The sequence below is a fragment of the Lepisosteus oculatus genome, chromosome 12, assembly GCF_040954835.1.
Source record: "Lepisosteus oculatus isolate fLepOcu1 chromosome 12, fLepOcu1.hap2, whole genome shotgun sequence".
Taxonomy (NCBI): Eukaryota; Metazoa; Chordata; class Actinopteri; order Semionotiformes; family Lepisosteidae; genus Lepisosteus; species Lepisosteus oculatus.
In genome coordinates, this window is record NC_090707.1 from 7,253,059 (window position 1) to 7,276,401 (window position 23,343).

The window sequence follows — 23,343 nt, forward strand, 5'->3', positions numbered from 1 at the left end:
TTCCGTGCACGTGGTGCGTCCCCAGGGCGACACCAGCAGGTCCAAAACGACCTCGGAGCAACGCGTGGGGCACGCTTTTCCCCTGATGAGGAACAAAGCTTCGGAGCGGGGCTGTCTGCGCGCCGGTCCGGGAGCGGACTGGAGGTGGGGGTCCGGCAGCTTCGTGAGCTTCTGGGGGTCTGGACAGGCCTCGCCAGGTGGCTCCGTCTGTCTCCGAGGGCCGCCAGGCTGCAGCGCAGACGCCACGCCAAGCCGATTTCGCTTGTGGTGTGCTGCAAGCCGTGCCTATTAACTTTTCGGAAAATGAGATTTTAGCATCAATTGAGGATGACGTGATCATGAGGCACAGAGACATAGCTCCCAACTTCTGCCTCGGTACTGCTGTACTTGTGTGTCCATGTGTTCTTTTTAAATTCATGGCTTGCAGCGCGGGGATGAGGACATCAGTAGTGTGCAGCACTGCGGGCAGAGCCAGCCAGGCTGAGCTGGGTTTCTTAGAGACGCTTCAGAATATTTTCTCTAATGCCGATTTTGATGAATCAAAATTGAGGCTCTTCAGAGAAACCTACATTGTTCCGCAGAGTTTTTCCGTACTGTAAATCCTACATTTTCAGCATTCCGGCTCCAGGGTAAAAAAAAAAAACGGATGCGGAAGAGAAACGTGTCTCGGCGTTTGGTGGCTCTGCTGCTGGAGGGGGAGGTGGGGGTGAGGGAGAGACACCATTAACGCGCTGATAAATACGTAATGATGTGGAATACATTTTTCTGGTTCCGCGTCACTTCATCTCCAATGTAAATCTGAGCCTCTGCAGCGCTCTGCTCTTCGGGCTTCCGAAATGCTGGGGAGGAGAGGGTCCCAGCTTGGTGTCCCTCTGGTCGGGCGCAGGGACAGAGCGCGCTCCTTGTGCAGCTTTTACTGGAAAACTCCCAGGTCTCAATGCACAGAGGAGGGGCCCAGCGCACTGAACACCAGCACTCAACACGTCCGATTGAGCAAACAATGACGGAATTATTCATTAGAGCTGGGGTGGCTCAGAGGAAAAATTAGCAAAGAACCGCACTCTTGGAGGCGCAGGACTAAAAAAAAAAAAAGACATAAATATAAAAAATAATAATAAATAAGTAAAACATTTTTACAGTGCTAGGTCACTCATGAAGAAATGCAATTTGCTTTCCGCATGTACATCCATATGGCCCATCACTAATTAACACCAGGCATCGGCCCAGTGCTGCTCTGCTCTCCAGGAGCGGCTGTGCTCAGATTGGGATTACCCACGTGTTACCCACTGACCTGAACACTGCTGCACGCACAGCCTGAGTATCGCTCACCACACACAGAGCCGCCACCCTCTGCATCCCAGTACACCCCAGCGCAGAAGATCACACTGTCCCCAGAAACAGAGCTCTGAAGCCGGGCTCGCATATTTTGATCCACCACAGCTGAGACTGCAAGACCAGCTTCCAGTTTAAAGAGGGGTGAATCCGGCACAGCTTCGATTAGGATCAGCAAAATCAGGCATCAGAAGGTATCGATGAGTCGCGTGATCTCGCTTGGTCACAGAGTGTACGAAATGAGATAAGCATGCCTTAAGGGGCACTGCGCTGTCCGTCTTACAGCGAGGAAAGAATCAGAGCAGTCTTTGTCCCTCAGCTATAATAACGCAGGGCAGTTCTGACAGCCTGAACTACCTTGCCCTTTTAACTCTCAGTCCAGAAAGACTGGCTTCCAATATCTCTCTGTGCAGAAGTTGCAACTTAAGACATCGGACACACCTTTTAAGAACAAAGTGATAGATGTAGGACAAAAAGGGAACACTTTGGAAGAAGAGTCACCTGTAAGCCAGGTGTTACGGATGAATGACATTCTATCCTTCAATCTGTTTATCCCAAGTCCCTTCATCCTACAGTGGGGCATGGTGAGCCCGAGCCTGACCTGGCAGACTGTCAGAGTCTGGGGCTGCACCCTGTACGGGCACAAGGAGGGACTGCCCTGAGAGAAGGGCACACACACAGGGACACAATCCAGAGACAACATTCATCTGGAGGGCGAACAGAAACAGGACCACCCAGAGGAAACCCATGTCTACACAAGAGAGACATGCAAACTCCACACAAAAGACACTTCAGCCTGTAATCCAACCCAGGATCCATGAGCTGTGAATGACATATTGCCAATTAACAAGTGATGGACAACAGCAGTGTTCAGTAATAAAGTGTGAACTGGCCAGCACTGTTCAGGAAGAAAGTGTGGACTGGTCAGCAGTGTCCAGGAATAAAGTGTGAGCTAGCCAGCACTGTTCAGGAATAAAGTGTGAATTGGCCAGCAGTGTTCAGGAATAAAGTGTGAGCTGGCCAGCACTGTTCAGGAATAAAGTGTGAATTGGCCAGCAGTGTTCAGGAATAAAGTGTGAGCTGGCCAGCACTGTTCAGGAATAAAGTGTGAATTGGCCAGCAGTGTTCAGGAATAAAGTGTGAGCTGGCCAGCACTGTTCAGGAATAAAGTGTGAATTGGCCAGCAGTGTTCAGTAATGAAGTGTGGACTGGTCAGCAGTTTTCCAGTTATGAAGTGTGGACTGGTCAGCAGTGTTCAGTAATAAAATGTGGACTGGCCAGCAGTGTTCCAGTAGTAAAGTGTGGACTTGCCATCAGTGTTCAGTAATAAAATGTGGACTGGCCAGCAGTGCTCCAGTAGTAAAGTGGTAATAGGTACCTTAAGGGGTTGTCCTGTTCTGAAGTGTTACCAATACAAAATATCCACAGTTAATGATAAAACACCAAGTGTCTCTGCTGCCTAGATGAGCAGGCACAGGGTTAAGTTCTGATTTTTTCCCACATAAAAATCTTCCTGTGAGCTTTCTAAAAAAATACCACAACCCGAATCCCACAGGATTCCTTTCACACAACAGAATAGAAGTGTTAGGAGTTGTGTAGTACAGTCTAGTGGCAGGACTCTTCTCGAGTCGAGGAGTGGAGTCCGTAGGAGTCACGCTCCGTTCTGCCGCGTCAGGAGGCCCCTGCCCGTCCCCTCTCGGAGAGCAGGGCGAGCGAGGGCCCCGTGCGGGCTGAGGGCCCGCTGGAGGGACCTGTGCATGTATTGCAGTGTGGACGTGTGCGTCTCTGTGACAGTGTCCCGCCTTGTGCTGTGTGTGCCGAGGCAGCTGGGAGCCATGTGTGTGCTGTGGTGGCAGGCAGGCTGGAGCCTGTGGGGGGGGGGTTATGAGCAGGGGAGGGGTCCCGATCAATGGGAAGGAAAGAGGGGTATTCCCAGGGAGAAACACAAGTGAGGTGGAAGGAGGGGGGAGGCAGTGAACCTCCATGTTCGCTTGGTACAGTAGCTGAGCTGAACTACACGGGCCTGTGGCAGGCGACACACATAGCCGCTCGGAGACGGGGTGGGTTTGCCGGCTCGGTGAAGCCGAGTTGCGAGCCTGGCCCCCTAAACCTCCGGCAACGAACGGGTTCAGGGCTCGGCTCAGACGAGGTCGGCAGCCGCCCTGCACTGCTCAGCGTCTCAAATAATAAACCCCTATTCCTCATCTCTCTTTCCATCGGTCCACTCAATTTCTTACACACTCTTAGGCTAGAGTACACTTAACTCTTGTTAATTTTCCTTTCCAGATCTTTCGTGCCATTCCCATCTCTCTCCCATGTCTCGGTGACTAGCTACCCCCATCCTTCCTCCTCCTCCTCCTCTCTGTCCCTGTCTGGGGCTGTGCGTCTCTGAGTGCAGTGGGTGCTGGGACACCCTGAGACTTTATTTTTAGCTCCTTTATGTCCTTCACAGCCCCAGTCTAGGCTCCGTGTCAGAGGAACAGAAGAATGTGTTAATGGGGCGACCGCAGTTTCCTTCCTAAGATGCTTATTTATTAAAAACATAAAAAAGAAAAAAAGAAAGCTCAAGGAAAGGGAGAGAGAGAAACCGGGGCTGGGATGTTTGGCTGGTGTCCCAGTAATTATGGCTAGGCTGTGTCGCCTGCTGTACGAGAGGCGTTTTTTTTACGCAGTGGCAGTGAAACATGGGATTTGGCTCCATGCTCTAGACAGGGCTGGGGCTCTGTGCACTGCAGCCTATGGGGTCTGGACACCCCACTGAGGGACAGAGAGGAGTGCTGGTGACCCCATAACTGTTCTTTTTTCTTTTTTTCAAGTGGTGCATAGCTATTTGATATGCAGATGCATTTCAGCCGTTGCACTCCCAGGCTGGGACTGGCGGGACAGGGGACCTCTAGGGCCAGTCTGCTACACCTGGCAGCTTGTCACCTGAGACAGAAGGCACGGGCTCGACCAGGGCAGAAATAAGGCTACAGCCCTGGCACCTGGCTCCCACTGAAAGATGCCCCTCACTTAATCTTTTCCAAGTGTTTACAGGAGGGTTTGGAAATGCCCCTGTTACGTGTGTGGGCTCTATTAGAGGACTAGAGGTCTTCTAGGGTGAACCTCACTGCTGTGCATGCGTGCTTAAAGGGTCTGTTTGCTCTACTACGTTCCTTAATTATTTTGCTTAATTAAGTTCTTTATTGTCTCTCTAAGTCACACTGTACTAGAAGCCCGGGGTGGCTTTGCTAGCCTTGGTACCTTATTTCATTGTGAGAACCCACCGACATATCTAGTGTCTATATTCACATTGGGGTAGAATTGAGGTGCTCACTGAGTCACAGGGCCAATTAATGTCTTAGAAAAGAGAGGTTGTTAAATGTTTTATGTAAAGCGCATCTAGAGGGGGAGCTGTGGGACAGTGTGTACAGCATTCTGCTTGTACAGTGTGGGAGAGGTACAGTATGTACATTACAGTATTCAGTGTGTACTGTGCCTGAGCAGTGTCAGGGAGGTGCAGTACAGTGTGTACAGTGTGAGTGTGTACTGTGCCTGAGCAGTGTCAGGGAGGTGCAGTACAGTGTGTACTGTGCCTGAGCAGTGTCAGGGAGGTGCAGTACAGTGTGTACAGTGTGAGTGTGTACTGTACCTGAGCAGTGTCAGGGAGGTGCAGTACAGTGTGTACTGTACCTGAGCAGTGTCAGGGAGGTGCAGTACAGTGTGTACAGTGTGAGTGTGTACTGTACCTGAGCAGTGTCAGGGAGGTGCAGTACAGTGTGTACAGTGTGAGTGTGTACTGTACCTGAGCAGTGTCAGGGAGGTGCAGTACAGTGTGTACTGTACCTGAGCAGTGTCAGGGAGGTGCAGTACAGTGTGTACAGTGTGAGTGTGTACTGTACCTGAGCAGTGTCAAGGAGGTGCAGCACAGTGTGTACAGTGTGAGTGTGTACTGTACCTGAGCAGTGTCAAGGAGGTGCAGCACAGTGTGTACAGTGTGAGTGTGTACTGTACCTGAGCAGTGTCAGGGAGGTGCAGTACAGTGTGTACAGTGTGAGTGTGTACTGTGCCTGAGCAGTGTCAGGGAGGTGCAGTACAGTGTGTACAGTGTGAGTGTGTACTGTTCCTGAGCAGTGTCAGGGAGGTGCAGTACAGTGTGTACAGTGTGAGTGTGTACTGTACCTGAGCAGTGTCAGGGAGGTGCAGTACAGTGTGTACAGTGTGAGTGTGTACTGTACCTGAGCAGTGTCAGGGAGGTGCAGTACAGTGTGTACTGTACCTGAGCAGTGTCAGGGAGGTGCAGTACAGTGTGTACAGTGTGAGTGTGTACTGTACCTGAGCAGTGTCAAGGAGGTGCAGCACAGTGTGTACAGTGTGAGTGTGTACTGTACCTGAGCAGTGTCAGGGAGGTGCAGTACAGTGTGTACAGTGTGAGTGTGTACTGTGCCTGAGCAGTGTCAGGGAGGTGCAGTACAGTGTGTACAGTGTGAGTGTGTACTGTACCTGAGCAGTGTCAGGGAGGTGCAGTACAGTGTGTACAGTGTGAGTGTGTACTGTACCTGAGCAGTGTCAGGGAGGTGCAGTACAGTGTGTACTGTACCTGAGCAGTGTCAGGGAGGTGCAGTACAGTGTGTACTGTGCCTGAGCAGTGTCAGGGAGGTGCAGTACAGTGTGTACAGTGTGAGTGTGTACTGTACCTGAGCAGTGTCAAGGAGGTGCAGCACAGTGTGTACAGTGTGAGTGTGTACTGTACCTGAGCAGTGTCAGGGAGGTGCAGTACAGTGTGTACAGTGTGAGTGTGTACTGTACCTGAGCAGTGTCAGGGAGGTGCAGTACAGTGTGTACAGTGTGAGTGTGTACTGTACCTGAGCAGTGTCAGGGAGGTGCAGTACAGTGTGTACTGTACCTGAGCAGTGTCAGGGAGGTGCAGTACAGTGTGTACAGTGTGAGTGTGTACTGTACCTGAGCAGTGTCAAGGAGGTGCAGCACAGTGTGTACAGTGTGAGTGTGTACTGTACCTGAGCAGTGTCAGGGAGGTGCAGTACAGTGTGTACAGTGTGAGTGTGTACTGTGCCTGAGCAGTGTCAGGGAGGTGCAGTACAGTGTGTACAGTGTGAGTGTGTACTGTTCCTGAGCAGTGTCAGGGAGGTGCAGTACAGTGTGTACAGTGTGAGTGTGTACTGTGCCTGAGCAGTGTCAGGGAGGTGCAGTACAGTGTGTACAGTGTGAGTGTGTACTGTACTTGAGCAGTGTCAAGGAGGTGCAGCACAGTGTGTACAGTGTGAGTGTGTACTGTACCTGAGCAGTGTCAAGGAGGTGCAGTACAGTGTGTACAGTGTGAGTGTGTACTGTGCCTGAGCAGTGTCAAGGAGGTGCAGTACAGTGTGTACAGTGTGAGTGTGTACTGTACCTGAGCAGTGTCAGGGAGGTGCAGTACAGTGTGTACAGTGTGAGTGTGTACTGTACCTGAGCAGTGTCAGGGAGGTGCAGTACAGTGTGTACAGTGTGAGTGTGTACTGTTCCTGAGCAGTGTCAGGGAGGTGCAGTACAGTGTGTACTGTACCTGAGCAGTGTCAGGGAGGTGCAGTACAGTGTGTACAGTGTGAGTGTGTACTGTACCTGAGCAGTGTCAGGGAGGTGCAGTACAGTGTGTACTGTACCTGAGCAGTGTCAGGGAGGTGCAGTACAGTGTGTACAGTGTGAGTGTGTACTGTACCTGAGCAGTGTCAGGGAGGTGCAGTACAGTGTGTACTGTACCTGAGCAGTGTCAGGGAGGTGCAGTACAGTGTGTACAGTGTGAGTGTGTACTGTACCTGAGCAGTGTCAGGGAGGTGCAGTACAGTGTGCAGCCTCTCGCTGTGGTGGTGTCGAGACTCCTCCTCATACACCAGGTCCCTGTCAGCCTGTGGCAGGCTTAGAAATCTGCGGATTGTGCAGAGATTCTCCCAAAGCGTGCGATTCTCCGGACTGGGGCTCTCCTTCCATCGCAGCAGCTCACACAGCCAGCCCTGAAACAGGAGAAAGAGAGAGTCCTGAGAGAGAGGAAGGAAGTGACAGATGAGCCATCTGCACTGAGGGACTGAAAGAGACACAGAAGGGGATAGTCTGCATTGGGAGTGAGGAAGAGAGAGAGAGAGCCTTGGAGTATAGTGCCCTATTCAAACAGAACACACAGGTGATGGGACCCCATTGTGAAGCATTGCTGCCCTGTTAGCCTGTCTTCAGGTGTGACTCCAACTCTCGAGTCTCATCTAAGTCCTCTGTAATTTTCCTCTCAGCTAAGACCTCTGTATGTGCAGGTAAGAAAGGAGAACGAGAGGGAGAGAGAGGAAGAAAGACAGCGGACAGGAAGAGGGGGAGTGAGAGAGAGTGAGAGAGAGAAGGAGCAAGGAAGAGACAGAGAAGGGGAAGATTTGATTATCTCCGCTAGAGTGGCCCAGGCTGTGACACCAGCTGTTGTGCATGCAGAGCGCGGTGTGTTAATAACCTGATCTACTCTCCTCCTTCCCCAGCCCCCCCCAGCCCCTCCTCCTACTGTAGGGGGGCAGCCAGCTGCAGCAGCTGGGGTCACTGAGCCGTGACCCCAACCCCGCGAGGGATCACCCCAATCTGGAGCCGAGTACACACACAGACGCGCCGGCACACACACTACAACTTCGCTACCACAGCTACCTCACACCACCTGCCTCCCTCCTCCCTCCTTCTCTCACAAACTCTCGCCTCTCTCTTACCCCACACTGCCTCCCTCTCCTGCCCTCTCTCTCAGCCTCCCAGATCATCTGTTCATAATAAATCCTATTACACAAACAAAAGCAGAACCTAAATCCCACAAATGTGTGAAATGCATCTTAAAAAAAGAGATATTGTGGAGTAAAAACAGCTTGTGAGGTTACTGTCAGCTCACTACACCCTGATAAAAATATTGATTAGAACAACTACAACAACTGCCACAAGACCAATATCTATTCATTATACCATAGCAGTAGTTCTGTAATAAAATAGAAATCCTCCACAGAATCTTACTGTGCGAGCAAAAATGACTCATAATGCATGCCTGATCTTTTCATTTTATAAACAGAACTCTGGTGTGGGGTATGGAATATATTTTCTCTCTTTGATGATATTCTGCTGTGTAAACTAGCCCCCCTTTGGTATTCAAACTCATTTTTATCTCCTGTTGCATCCCGGCTGATTGTATTGTTAATCTACGCCAGAGATGTGATCAAATAGAGGATTTCAGCAATGGGAACCCGCTCACAATCAGATAGGAAGTTTGAAAAACATGCCACTGTGCTGCTGTTATCTGTCGCTCCCTGTGCACCTTCCTCATAAACACTCGTGTTTATCGTATTCATTTGTATGCATTCAGCCCCCACATGCACACACTTGTGTACAGCATATACACAAAGACACTCTTGGAAGAGACTTAGTGACAGAGGACAGAGAGGAGTAGTCTAATCTGAACATGCAGCGTCTAGAAAAGGGAAGAGGTGGAAGAGCAAATCGTATTACAAAAATGCTCCACAGGCACAGGAATCTGAACAAAATGTAAATATTTCGATGTGCATATGGGCTGACCACATGTACAGGTAAGGCAAGGTGCTTATTCTGATGAGAAGGCTAGAGGCCACATAACATAGACACCAAGGAGAAGACTTTGTTGTACTGTACACTGTTTTTCTAGCAATGAATGTGCCAAACTAGAGACCATACGTGTGGGACACTTCAGCTTCCAAAACGCAGGTTGGAAAAGCGATTGCACATCTGACTGCATAATGGTATTTTTCAAATATATTTTAAACACAAAACAAAAAATATATTTTTGAGTCTACAAGCAAAACTTACATTTAAAAAAAAAATGATTCTGCAGAAATTACAGTTTCAGAAATTACATCGAGGTCAAATAGATTTAGTTCAGCAGGGAACAGAACGTTAAAACATAATTTAGAAGTACAGTGTTTGAGGCACAGAGCTCAGGGAAGGTTCAGTTCAGAAGTATGGAGAAAAAAAGTAAGACATCTACAGCAGCATAAAAGCACATTTGTAAATCGTGTAAGGGCACGCTATTATAAAGCAGCAGCAAACTGATGAAACAAAGTATATCAGAGAGTTTAAAAGTGACTTTTTTACAACCTATACAATCATATGACCGCAGAAAGAACAATAATAAAAGGCTTGTCTGAAAGCTCACAGTGCATTACTAATCCAGACTGTGGTAAAGAAAGCCCACTTGTTGAATTCCCAGTTCAACAAGTTCCCAGTTCCCAGTTCAACCAGTGGATACAGTGATACAGTAAGTGAATATGTAAAACAGACAAAGGAGCCGGCAGCAGGTAACCTCTGACCTGAGGTATACTTTTAAGTGGCTGGAGAAAAGGGGGATCGCCCCTGGATAACCTGAATTCCTGCATCCTGGGAACCCCAGCCTGTTGTTTATTCATGGACTGCCAAGCAGAAACTCTGCAACAGTGTGAGGCCCCTGACCCCTGGCTGACCTGGCTCTTGTTGGCGGCCACCTTGGCGAACAGCGCTTGTGAGACCTTGGCTCTCTTCATCTCTTGCTGGATCTCGTCATAGATGGCCGATGTGATGTTGACCAGGGACTCCACTTTGAGGGGCAGCTCAGGGCTTGGACCTGGGGGCTTCGGCTGAGGCGGAGGGGAGAGAGACAGAGCACACCATGAAATAAGACAGATCTCAAACGGCATGCGCTTTGCTACTACTGACCAGAATCGGCGATGGATAGAGAGGAGAACAGCTTGGCAGACATCCGCACACGATGCGACGGGCCATCGGCAGTTAATCGTGTGCAATGCTTTTCGAAGTGGATACTCAATTAAAACCTCATGCAGGCCTTTCAGGAAATGTGCCAGAGCATGAACAACAAGCCTTCATTTCAGTGGAATGTCATCCCTTCATGAGTTTCACACACACACCTGCGATAGTCTGGAAAATACAGTGGGTCTGCGTGACTGTGGAGCAGAAGCCACCGGTGACTCTGCTGGACGCAAAGAATTCCTGGCTCGGCTTTAATTGTCCGTGGGCCATACAGAACTCTGATAGCTCTTATTGCATTCTACAAACAGTGGACCGCTTCACTTCCTGTTGCAGGGGCATTCCCTTTCAAGTAAGTGGTGCCGTCAATGTCAGACGAATGGTAGACATACTACATGACTTCTGAGATGCCCGTCTTAAATAACTTGAATATCTGCCTCATGCTTTGAAGACGTAATGTCAGGCCACATTGGGAAAATGGAGGTCTGGCAGTAGGAGTCCGGGACCCATCCTGCACACTTAGCAGAGTGCCACCGGGTAAGGGTGCGAGTTCGCTCTGTGGGCCACTCCTGGAGCTCAATGGGCACCTGCGGGTTTACCATGATGCCTGCATGATGCCTGCTCTACTTGGCACTAGCTCCCCTGGAGGGAGCCACATAGCCTGCCTGCCAAAAGACCAATGTCTCTGATATGTGGACATGTGAGAGAACCATGTCTGCAGGTCATCATTCTCCTGTGCAATACAGGAATGGAGCCATAAAGCTGAGTATTGCACAGCTGGCAGCTCCAAACAGGGTAAATAGTAAAGTCAAATTTGTGAGGAAGGACTGTGAACTAAGGAGCTGAGCTCCCGCGCAGTAATCTGTTCCAGCAGGGACACAACAGAAATATTGTCCAGCAGGATGATGGGACCAGGATATCATACCAGGATACCACACCCAAAGAAGGCTACACAGCCAAAACGTTGTGTTTCTTTTCTTCTCTTTTCAGCACGGAATAAACCTTTACCTGCTCTTTTGCAGCCTACGCATGCTGACGGAGCTCCCTACCTGAACTACCATGCATCATGATCTGAAATTCCAGAACATCGCTCCTGACTTGTCCGTCTAATCATTTACCCACCGATGCATGGGCCTGCCTGTCCTGGAGTTTATAACCGAGCCATTCCATCTGTCTTTCCCATTGCCTGTTTCTCGAACTTTCCAGCTGTGATGGAGTGCACACACAGCCAGCACCCTAGGGAGCCTGTGTCTGAGAGCATGTCCCGGACGCAGAGACACATGCACGCAGAAGAGACACACTTGCGTTGTCCCGCAGACACACAGACAGAGCCGGGCACGGGACTGGGGCCGCGCGGTGTACCTGTGTGAGCCTGGGGCCCCCCGGGCTGGGGGCGGAGGAGGGGGGCAGCCCCGAGGGGGGGTTCATGCTACGCTCCCGCTCCTCCTGGTAGATGCGGTCCCTCTCCGCCTCCGGCAGGTTCAGGAAGTTCTGCATGGCCTTCAGGTTCACCAGCAGGGACTGGGAGGCCGAGCGGGGGTCCTCTTCCTTCCTCAGGATCTCTGAGAGCAGGCCCTGGCACACACAGACACACGCGCGGTGAGGGAGAGCAGCTGACTGGCGCAGGCCCTGAGGCGCTGGGCTTCCAGACTTAGCGGAGGGGGCCTGCTCTGTAAGCAATCTGCAGACTACAGAGTACTTGCGCGCACAGAGAGCATCTCTGGCTAGAACACAAAACCTGTCCATCCGACTGTGTGTCAGGAGACCAGTTTGTGGGAGAGTGGCTCGTGCGAGCTCTGACCCCTCGAGGAAGGAGAGCTAGCGAGCGTACGGGGAGCGGGGAATGTGCCGTGACGCCCACAGCGTGTCACACAGCCAGCCCCTGCCATGCTCATCGCCTTCCACCCGTTACAGGTCACGCTCGGCTGGCCTCTAATGAGGCGGAATTTATCCTTGCAGAATCTCAATACGCCAGGTGTGCATGCTGCTGTGTGTCTGCGTGCGCGCAAGGCCGTGTGAGCGCACGCACGTGTGTCGCAGAGCCTGCTGCAATCCCGCACTGGCTGTGTGTCCCGGGACAGGACTGGCTCCAGGACGAGAGGCATGTGCTGCATGCCTGGCCGCCGTCCCTCCTCTTGCCCAATCAACGCCATCAGCTCACTCTCCCTGACACTGAAGACACCCGTCCCCTCAAACACAGGCCCGGCAGCTCTGGAGCAGCAGGATCACTGCAGTTGTGTGCCTTACTGCTGCAGAGCTCTACAGCGCTTCACTGCACAAACACTATCTGTCCGTCCTGAGCTCTTCCAGCATGCTACGCTGCTCTGCACTAACGTACTGTGGAGCAGAACTGTGCACTTCGCTAACGCAAAGCAAGTTGCACTTACATACAAGTACAAATTTAGATTTCTTGAAATACTGTACAAAATAACTTTTGTACAGTACTCAATGTCCTGTACTGCAGGGCTCTACAAGGCTGCTTGATTACAGTCTGAGCTTCATGTCTAATTCCCCCCCAAAACAGCTCGGCACACAGGCGTGCTGCATATTTCATGAGCTTATCCTTAATTCCCCATCAGTGTGAGCAGTCCCATCACTGGCCTACTAGTGCCAAGGCTCGCTCACAGAGCCAGGCAGCGGGGTATAAGGAGGGCCCTCCGGGTCCACTGGGACTCTCCTGGGGGGAGCAGAGGGTCCCCATTCTCACTGCCTCCTACCCTCTGCCCACTGATCAGACAGCACACACCCCCCCCCCCTGGCACAGCTGCTGCCTTTCAGAGGAAAGGACCCACACACCCTGCTCCACATGGCAGAGCTGGATACGTTACCTCCCTGTGATCCCACCCCCAGAGCCCCGCCAAATGAAAATGAGCAGCTCTGACACAGCAGCCTGGCTCGGGTTTTTATTTCACTTCTTGAGTGCTTAGGTGAACTCAAGAGTTTGTCATATACAGATCAGCCGGGGGAACTAAATCTCTTCAGTCTAGAACAAAGGTGACCGAGATGAGATTTTATTCCAGAATATAAAATCTTAAGGACTGTAAAAGGGTCAACACAGGGCACTATTGCACTATTGGAAACAAGGATACAAGAGTCACAGCTGGAAACTCAAAGGAAACAGTCCGTCCTCCATGAGGTTTGGGTGTTTGGAACAGGCTTTCTTGCCAGGTGGTTTAACCCTTCCTTACGCTCTCAGGGTGTACAATTTGATTGAACTGTTCACTGGATTAAAGATATTTTTCTTAACGTTTTCTGGTCTAAAGCTTGGGGTCAGATGGGGCCAGAACAGTTTTTGTTTTTCCATCTTTTCTACATTATGTAAAACTGTGGAATAAGAGCCACAAAACTAGTTAAACGCGAAAAGCGTTCTAGTGGGTAGTCATGTAGCGAATGGATTTGAAATGAATTGATTCTCTGATCAACTTGTCTTGTTTCCTTGAACACACAACAACGTCAATCAAGACTGATCCAAGACCGTGATTTGATGGACTGCAGCAGTGATGACTTTTTCTACAGAAGACTGTCAAATTGAAATCCACAGATGAGATGTAATCAAGGAAAAAGTATTATAGATGGCATATTCAGAAACAAAGTTCAAAGAAGAACCATCAGAGTAATTCCCAGTCTCACAGAGATCACCTTCCTGCACAGAGCAGACCCACAAGAGAACCTGATACAGCAGTTCAGAATCCTCACTGTTAGAAACGCATGCAGGACTGGAGATGGAAGGAAGGCACTCCTTCACAGAGAAGAGGATTGGTTTCTTGAAATCAAATGAGCAAAATGGCCAAAAGGTCTTCTCTCCTCCTCTACCCAACCTTTGTTCTTAAATTAGCATTAACAGTGTCCCGAGTGCCAGTTTCACAACTGCCCTCTTGAGTTACAAAGTGACAGTTACCTGGTGTGTGACATTTATGCATCTGAGGCTCATGCTAATAAAAATGCTTACAATGGCTGTGTTTGAACATCCCTGGTACATCATTAACTGGGGACCTGTTAAAGGTTGTTTGCATAGCTGTAGCAGAGCAGCGATTTCTTAAATATGTCTAGGGCAGAATGAACAGGGTTTTATTTGACAACTTCTTCACATCCACGGCGAGGTATTTTAAAACCCAAGCAATTCAGAAAACAGTTCAAAAAGAGAAGATGCAGCAAAGAAGTCAAAATGTCAGCTAGGTGTAGTAGTCTAAGATAAGCAACCAGGGCACAACACCAAAAACAAAGCAGAGCAGACAAAGACAGCAGCAGGTTGGACTTGTCCTTATGTAGCTACACATGCACCCTACACACCTGTAATGTGGAAAAACTAAATGGTATTTCTGTTTCTTTGTATTTGTCCCAGGTGGGTGACAAGTTCTACCTATGTGGGTGCAGTGCTGTTCTGGGGAGGTGCTGTCATACCTGTGCAGGTGTAGTGTAGAATCACGACAGGTGCAGTTCTGTAACTTTGCAAGTGCAGTGGTGCAGCTGGCAATGTCCAGTGTTTTGCCTGGGCAGATACAGTGTTGTGCCTGTCCCTGTGCAGGGTTATGTCTGAGTCTGTGCATTGTTGTGTCTGTTCATGTTCAGTGTCGTGCTTGTGCAGTGTCATACCTGTGCAGTGTTGAGCCTGTGCAGTTTTATACCTGTACATGGGCAGTGCCTGTGCAGTGTTGTGCCTGTGCAGGGTTATGCCTGTGTCTGTGCAGTGGTGGGCCTGTGTCTGGGCAGTAGTGTGCCTGTGTCTGGGAAGTGTTGTGTCTGTGCATTGTTATGCCTGTGTCTGTACAGTGTTATGCCTGTGTCTAAGCAGGGTTATGCCTGTGTCTGAGCAGTGTAATGCCTGTGTCTAAGCAGTTTTTTGTCTGTGTACAGTGTTGTGCCTGTGTCTGTGCAGTGTTATGCCTGTGCCTGTGCAGTGTTGTGCCTGTGTCTGTACAGTGTTATGCCTGTGCCTGTGCAGTGTTGTGCCTGTGTCTGTGTCTGTGCAGTGTTGTGCCTGTGTCTGTGCAGTGTTGTGCCTGTGTCTGAGCAGGGTTATGCCCGTGTCTGTGCAGGGTTATGCCCGTGTCTGTGCAGGTTTATGTCTCTGTCTGTGCAGTGTTGTACCTGTGTCTGTGCAGTGTTGTGCCTGTGTCTGTGCAGTGTTGAACCTGTGCCTGTGCAGGTTTATGCCTGTGCCTGTGCAGGTTTATGCCTGTGTCTAAGCAGTGTTATGCCTGTGTCTGTACAGTGTTGTGCCTGTGTCTGTGCAGGTTTATGCCTGTGTCTGTGCAGTGTTATGCCTGTGTCTGTGCAGTGTTGTGCCTGTGTCTGTGCAGTGTTGTGCCTGTGTCTGAGCAGGGTTATGCCCGTGTCTGTGCAGGTTTATGTCTCTGTGCAGTGTTGTGCCTGTGTCTGCATAGTGTTGTGCCTGTGTCTGTGCAGTGTTGTGCCTGTGTCTGTACAGTGTTGTGCCCATGTCTGTGCAGATTTATGCCTGTGTCTGCAGTGTTGTGCCTGTGCAATGTTGAGCATGTGCAGTGTTATACCTGTACATGGGCAGTGCCTGTGTAGTGTTGTGCCCGTGTCTGTGCAGTGTTATGCCTGTGCTTGTGCAGGTTTATGCCTGTGTCTGTGCAGTGTTGTGCCTGTGTCTGTGCAGTGTTGTGCCTGTGTCTGTGCAGTGTTGAACCTGTGCCTGTGCAGGTTTATGCCTGTGCCTGTGCAGGTTTATGCCTGTGTCTAAGCAGTGTTATGCCTGTGTCTGTACAGTGTTGTGCCTGTGTCTGTGCAGGTTTATGCCTGTGCCTGTGCAGGTTTATGCCTGTGTCTGTGCAGTGTTATGCCTGTGTCTGTGCAGGTTTATGCCTGTGTCTGTGCAGTGTTGTGCCTGTGTCTGTGCAGTGTTGTGCCTGTGTCTGTGCAGTGTTGTGCCTGTGTCTGAGCAGGGTTATGCCCGTGTCTGTGCAGGTTTATGTCTCTGTCTGTGCAGTGTTGTGCCTGTGTCTGTGCAGTGTTGTGCCTGTGTCTGTGCAGTGTTGTGCCCATGTCTGTGCAGATTTATGCCTGTGTCTGCAGTGTTGTGCCTGTGCAATGTTGAGCATGTGCAGTGTTATACCTGTACATGGGCAGTGCCTGTGTAGTGTTGTGCCCGTGTCTGTGCAGTGTTATGCCTGTGCTTGTGCAGGTTTATGCCTGTGTCTGTGCAGTGTTGAACCTGTGCCTGTGCAGGTTTATGCCTGTGCCTGTGCAGGTTTATGCCTGTGTCTAAGCAGTGTTATGCCTGTGTCTGTACATTGTTGTGCCTGTGTCTGTGCAGGTTTATGCCTGTGTCTAAGCAGTGTTATGCCTGTGTCTGTACAGTGTTGTGCCTGTGTCTGTGCAGGTTTATGCCTGTGCCTGTGCAGGTTTATGCCTGTGTCTGTGCAGTGTTATGCCTGTGTCTGTGCAGGTTTATGCCTGTGTCTAAGCAGTGTTATGCCTGTGTCTGTGCAGGGTTATGCCTGTGTCTGTACAGTGTTATGCCTGTGTCTGTGCAGGGTTATGCCTGTGTCTGTGCAGGGTTATGCCTGTGTCTGTGCAGTGTTATGCCTGTGTCTAAGCAGTGTTATGCCTGTGTCTAAGCAGTGTTATGCCTGTGTCTGTGCAGGTTTATGCCTGTATCTGTACAGTGTTATGCCTGTGTCTAAGCAGTGTTATGCCTGTGTCTGTGCAGTGTTGTGCCTGTATCTGTACAGTGTTATGCCTGTGTCTAAGCAGTGTTATGCCTGTATCTGTGCAGTGTTATGCCTGTGTCTGCGTAGTGTTATGCCTGTGCCTGTGCAGTGTTGTGCCTGCGTCTGTGCAGTGTTGTGCCTGTGTCTGTGCAGTGTTGTGCCCGTGTCTGTGCAGGTTTATGTCTGTGTCTGTGCAGTGTTGTGCCTGTGCCTGTGCAATGTTGAGCATGTGCAGTGTTATACCTGTACATGGGCAGTGCCTGTGCAGTGTTGTGCCTGTGTCTGTGCAGTGTTGTGCCTGTGTCTAAGCAGTGTTGTGCCTGTGCCTGTGCAGTGTTGTGCCTGTGCCTGTGCAGTGTTGTGCCTGTGTCTGTGCAGTGTTATGCCTGTGTCTGTGCAGGTTTATGCCTGTGTCTAAGCAGTGTTATGCCTGTGTCTGTACAGTGTTGAACCTGTGTCTGTGCAGGTTTATGCCTGTGCCTGTGCAGGTTTATGCCTGTGTCTAAGCAGTGTTATGCCTGTGTCTGTACAGTGTTATGCCCGTGTCTGAGCAGTATTATGCCTGTGTCTGTACAGTGTTGTGCCTGTGTCTGTGCAGGTTTATGCCTGTGTCTAAGCAGTGTTGTGCCTGTGTCTGTACAGTGTTGTGCCTGTGTCTGTGCAGGGTTATGCCTGTATCTGTACAGTGTTATGCCTGTGTCTGAGCAGTGTTATGCCTGTGTCTGTACAGTGTTGTGCCTGTGTCTGTGCAGGTTTATGCCTGTGTCTGTACAGTGTTATGCCTGTGTCTGAGCATTGTTATGCCTGTATCTGTACAGTGTTATGCCTGTGTCTGAGCAGGGTTATGCCTGTGTCTGTACAGTGTTATGCCTGTGTCTGTGCAGGTTTATGCCTGTGTCTATGCAGGTTTATGCCTGTATCTGTACAGTGTTATGCCTGTGTCTGAGCAGGGTTATGCCTGTGCAGTGCAGTGTTATGCCTGTGTCTGAGCAAGGTTATGCCTGTGTCTGAGCAGGGTTATGCCTGTGTCTGTACAGGGTTATGCCTGTGTCTGAGCAGTGTTATGCCTGTGTCTGTGCAGGGTTATGCCTGTGTCTGAGCAGGGTTATGCCTGTGTCTGTACAGTGTTATGCCTGTGTCTGAGCAGTGTTATGCCTGTGTCTGAGCAGTGTTATGCCTGTGTCTGTGCAGTGTTATGCCTGTGTCTGAGCAGGGTTATGCCTGTGCAGTGCAGTGTTATGCCTGTGTCTGAGCAAGGTTATGCCTGTGTCTGAGCAGGGTTATGCCTGTGTCTGTACAGTGTTATGCCTGTGTCTGAGCAGTGTTATGCCTGTGTCTGAGCAGGGTTCTGCCTGTGTCTGAGCAGGGTTCTGCCTGTGCAGTGCAGGGTTATGCCTGTGTCTGAGCAGGGTTATGCCTGTGTCTGAGCAGGTTTATGTCTGTGTCTGTGCAGTGTTGTGCCTGTGCCTGTGCAATGTTGAGCATGTGCAGTGTTATACCTGTACATGGGCAGTGCCTGTGCAGTGTTGTGCCTGTGTCTGTGCAGTGTTGTGCCTGTGTCTAAGCAGTGTTGTGCCTGTGCCTGTGCAGTGTTGTGCCTGTGTCTGTGCAGGTTTATGCCTGTGTCTAAGCAGTGTTATGCCTGTGTCTGTACAGTGTTGAACCTGTGTCTGTGCAGGTTTATGCCTGTGCCTGTGCAGGTTTATGCCTGTGTCTAAGCAGTGTTATGCCTGTGTCTGTACAGTGTTATGCCCGTGTCTGAGCAGTATTATGCCTGTGTCTGAGCAGTATTATGCCTGTGTCTGTACAGTGTTGTGCCTGTGTCTGTGCAGGTTTATGCCTGTGTCTAAGCAGTGTTGTGCCTGTGTCTGTACAGTGTTGTGCCTGTGTCTGTACAGGTTTATGCCTGTGTCTGTGCAGGGTTATGCCTGTGTCTGAGCAGTGTTATGCCTGTATCTGTACAGTGTTATGCCTGTGTCTGAGCATTGTTATGCCTGTATCTGTACAGTGTTATGCCTGTGTCTGAGCAGGGTTATGCCTGTGTCTGAGCAGGGTTATGCCTGTGTCTGTACAGTGTTATGCCTGTGTCTGTGCAGGTTTATGCCTGTGTCTATGCAGGTTTATGCCTGTATCTGTACAGTGTTATGCCTGTGTCTGAGCAGTGTTATGCCTGTGTCTGTGCAGTGTTATGCCTGTGTCTGAGCGGGGTTATGCCTGTGTCTGTACAGTGTTATGCCTGTGTCTGAGCAGTGTTATGCCTGTGTCTGAGCAGGGTTCTGCCTGTGCAGTGCAGGGTTATGCCTGTGTCTGAGCAGGGTTATGCCTGTGTCTGAGCAGGGTTATGCCTGTGTCTGAGCAGGTTTATGCCTGTGTCTGAGCAGGGTTATGCCTGTGTCTGAGCAGTGTTATGCCTGTGTCTGAGCAGGGTTATGCCTGTGTCTGAGCAGGGTTATGCCTGTGTCTGTGCAGTGTTATGCCTGTGTCTGAGCAGGGTTATGCCTGTGTCTGAGCAGGGTTATGCCTGTGTCTGTACAGTGTTATGCCTGTATCTGTACAGTGTTATGCCTGTATCTGAGCAGGGTTATGCCTGTGTCTTAGCAGGGTTATGCCTGTGTCTGTGCAGTGTTATGCCTGTGTCTGAGCAGGGTTATGCCTGTGTCTGAGCAGGGTTATGCCTGTGTCTGTGCAGTGTTATGCCTGTGTCTGTGCAGGTTTATGCCTGTATCTGTACAGTGTTATGCGTGTGTCTGTACAGGGTTATGCCTGTGTCTGAGCAGGGTTATGCCTGTATCTGTACAGTGTTGTGCCTGTATCTGTACAGTGTTATGCGTGTGTCTGTGCAGGGTTATGCCTGTGTCTGTGCAGGTTTATGCCTGTATCTGTACAGTGTTATGCCTGTGTCTGTACAGGGTTATGCCTGTGTCTGAGCAGGGTTATGCCTGTATCTGTACAGTGTTGTGCCTGTGCCTGAGCAGTGTTATGCCTGTGTCTGAGCAGGGTTATGCCTGTGTCTGAGCAGGGTTATGCCTGTGTCTGAGCAGGGTTATGTCTGTGTCTGAGCAGGGTTATGCCTGTGCAGTGCAGTGTTATGCCTGTGTCTGAGCAGTGTTATGCCTGTATCTGTACAGTGTTGTGCCTGTGTCTGAGCAGGGTCCTGCCTGTGCAGTGCAATGCCCGTGCATGCGCAGTTCCGTACCTGCGTGCGGTTGAAGGCCACGCGGGCGAACACAGCCTGGGAGACGCTGGCCCTCTTCAGCTCATCGCGGACCTGCTGGTAGATGTCGGGGGAGACCTCCGTGGGGGCCGGGCTGGCCCCAGGCTCGCTGGGCTTCGAGGGCCGGGGCAGGGGAGGGTGGTTCAGGAACTGCTGGTTGATGGCCTGGGGGTGCTGGTGTGCCAGGAGCCGGCTGACCGCTAGCTGCTGGTTGATGAGGTGCGCCATGGCCAGCTGCTGCCGCACCAGCTGGGGACTGAGCTGAGGTGACAGCAGCCCCCCCGGCGTCAGCAGGGGCTGCAGGGCGGCTGGCGGCGGCACCTGGGCGCGCAGCGGGGGGCTGTGATGGAGCTGGTTGTGGGGGGACAGTTGTTGTTGCTGTTGCTGGGATTGCTGCTGCTGCTGCTGCTGCTGGGACTGTTGTGTCGGGGTCTGAGGCTCCCCAGTTCCTCCGGCCCCCTTGACCAGGGCCCCCCCACCGGCCCCCAGTGACCCAAGCTGTGCCAGGCCTGACAGGTGTGGGGGGCGCTGGCCCAGGACGCAGAAGTCAGCCAGGCTGTCCCGTTCCACTGCGAGAGGAAGGAGAGATGGGAGAGCGTCACACTGTCCCTCCACAACTGAACTCGATCCAGCATGCAAACGACGAAGCACCAAGGAACCAGATCTTCGAACGTTTCCTGGGACAGGCACTTGGGAGGGGCCGGAATCTCACCTTTGATCTCCGAGTTCTCCCGTCCAGACCACATCTTCTCCAGATAATCCCCTGAGGAGAGGAGAGGGTGAGACAAGGGAAGGAGCAGCAGGCACACGCGCAGAGCACCGCAGAGTCTGGGCCATGAGCGCAGTGCTTGTGAGGACCTCTCACTGACACTCATTATCTTCTCATTTGCCTTTCCCACTGGACCGAAATCCAGAGTGGTGAAATCAGACGACATCGTCCCGGCTGAAATGACTTAAATAATGCATGTTCGATTTGGAAGACCCCCAAAACTTTTTTTTTGTTAAAGTGAGGATGTTGCCTCTTCGTTTCTGCAGTTACTTACTGGAGAGCTGCACTGAGGGGTTTCGATGCAGCTACGGGGCTTGATAAAGGGGGGGGGTGTGATGGACTGGGGTCTCCCAAATTGTTCGTGGCCACGCAAAAATAAAAAATTACCCTGCGGCCACAGCTGTATCACGGCCATCAGCGGTTAGCTCCACACTCAGGGGAAGGGGCGCGATGTGCACCACACAGGAGGAGCGTCCAAGCCAGTGATTCAGGAGTTTTATCAGCACGGCGGAGGCTGACACGTGGGACAGCCAATGAGGTCGCACCAGTCGGGCCCTGCAGCTGCGTGCTCCAATGACACTCCTCCCCCCCCCACCCTCCTCCCCATCAGCCCTCACATCTGGCCCTGCGCGGCTGACAGCGCGGCGGGGAGGCCTGTTTTCGAAAGGCACAGACCAGAACTAATACTGGCGCTCTGTAACCCGACGCTGCCTGTCAGAGCGCCGGGCTTTTATTCTGTTTGGGGTTTCTGTACTGACTTTGATCTGCTCTGCTGCGCAATTGCTCCATTTTTTTTTGGGGAAAAGAAATAATTTCTAAGTCGAAAAAAAAAGAAAAGGCACATTCTTCAGCAGGCCGGCCTATATATGGCCGCGTGTAACAGGACCCCCGAGTTAAACTGGGGGAAGCACTGGTTTTGATTAGGGAGAGGAGCGTTTAGTTCCCACTGCTATATTAAGGGAGACATTAGCGGATAATGCAAACCAGGCCTATCTGGGCCCTGGCTGTCCTGTCTGCAGTTCTCTCTCTCTCTCAGAGCATCCCAGCCCCCCTCAGCTTCACGGGTCACCTCAGGAGAAGCAGTCAGCAGAGATGCCGTCAGGCCAGCAGTGCAGGTCACTCAGTCTGTCTGGTTGCCCCCGTTCAGCAGCCTCACCTTTGATTTTCTTGTACTTCTTGTACCATCGGCCAAACTCCTGGCACTTAGTGGAGGACACATTGGCGTAGTAGGTGCTGTTCACGATGGAGGAGATCATACTCTGGACAGAAGGAGAGAGTTGGAGTTGTGTGTCAAAGAGAGGTACTGCAGAGCGAGGGGGACATCCTGATGATTAATTCCCACAATAAACTCGAACTCTAAAGCTCTTACTACAGAGAACACATGCTGGCCAAACCCAAACATCAGTGTTGTTCAATCACAGTGTTTACAAACTGCCTATTGAAATAGGATGGTACAGAGCACAGTAGAGACAGAGAGAAGTCCAGCTGTGTGTCCCAGTGCCCCAGCAGAGACAGAGTGAAGTCCAGCTGTGTGCCCCAGTGCCCCAGCAGAGACAGAGAGAAGTCCAGCTATGTGCTCCAGTGCCACAGCAGAGACAACGAGAAGTCCAGCTGTGTGCCCCAGTGCCCCAGTGCCCCAGCAGAGACAGAGAGAAGTCCAGCTGTGTGTCCCATTGCCACAGCAGAGACAGAGAGAAGTCCAGCTGTGTGTCCCAGTGCCCCAGCAGAGACAGAGAGAAGTCCAGCTGTGTGCCCCAGTGCCCCAGCAGAGACAGAGAGAAGTCCAGCTGTGTGTCCCAGTGCCCCAGCAGAGACAGAGAGAAGTCCAGCTGTGTGCCCCAGTGCCCCAGCAGAGACAGAGAGAAGTCCAGCTGTGTGTCCCAGTGCCCCAGTAGAGACAGAGAGAAGTCCAGCTGTGTGTCCCAGTGCCCCAGCAGAGACAGAGAGAAGACCAGCTGTGTACCCCAGTGCCCCAGCAGAGACAGAGAGAAGTCCAGCTGTGTGTCCCAGTGCCCCAGTGCCCCAGCAGAGACAGAGAGAAGTCCAGCTGTGTGTCCCAGTGCCCCAGCAGAGACAGAGAGAAGTCCAGCTGTGTGTCCCAGTGCCCCAGCAGAGACAGAGAGAAGTCCAGCTGTGTGTCCCAGTGCCGCAGTGCCCCAGCAGAGACAGAGAGAAGTCCAGCTGTGTGTCCCAGTGCCCCAGCAGAGACAGAGAGAAGTCCAGCTGTGTGCTCCAGTGCCACAGCAGAGACAGAGAGAAGTCCAGCTGTGTGTCCCAGTGCCCCAGTAGAGACAGAGAGAAGTCCAGCTGTGTGTCCCAGTGCCCCAGCAGAGACAGAGAGAAGTCCAGCTGTGTGCTCCAGTGCCACAGCAGAGACAGAGAGAAGTCCAGCTGTGTGTCCCAGTGCCCCAGTAGAGACAGAGAGAAGTCCAGCTGTGTGTCCCAGTGCCCCAGCAGAGACAGAGAGAAGTCCAGCTGTGTGTCCCAGTGCCCCAGTGCCCCAGCAGAGACAGAGAGAAGTCCAGCTGTGTGCCCCAGTGCCCCAGCAGAGAGATACAGACTGGGACACAGTCCCTCCTGCCCTGTGAAAAACACAG

The 23,343-nt window shown here is 51.4% G+C and overlaps 1 protein-coding gene across 2 annotated transcripts in view; it reads right to left on the bottom strand.

Annotated features, from left to right (window-relative positions):
* Nucleotides 1-23,343, bottom strand: part of satb2 (SATB homeobox 2) — a 64,806-nt gene that overhangs the window by 10,385 nt on the left and 31,078 nt on the right. Inside the window, exons 6-11 of one of the 2 annotated variants that reach the window (XM_069196457.1) lie at nt 21,903-22,005; nt 20,690-20,740; nt 19,960-20,546; nt 11,449-11,661; nt 9,807-9,959; nt 7,125-7,319 (exon numbers count right to left, since the gene is read on the bottom strand). In XM_069196457.1, coding sequence (XP_069052558.1) covers nt 7,125-7,319; nt 9,807-9,959; nt 11,449-11,661; nt 19,960-20,546; nt 20,690-20,740; nt 21,903-22,005 — 1,302 coding nt within the window. The remainder of the gene's footprint in view (nt 1-7,124; nt 7,320-9,806; nt 9,960-11,448; nt 11,662-19,959; nt 20,547-20,689; nt 20,741-21,902; nt 22,006-23,343) is intronic. The other variant, XM_069196456.1, reaches the window with a different exon arrangement.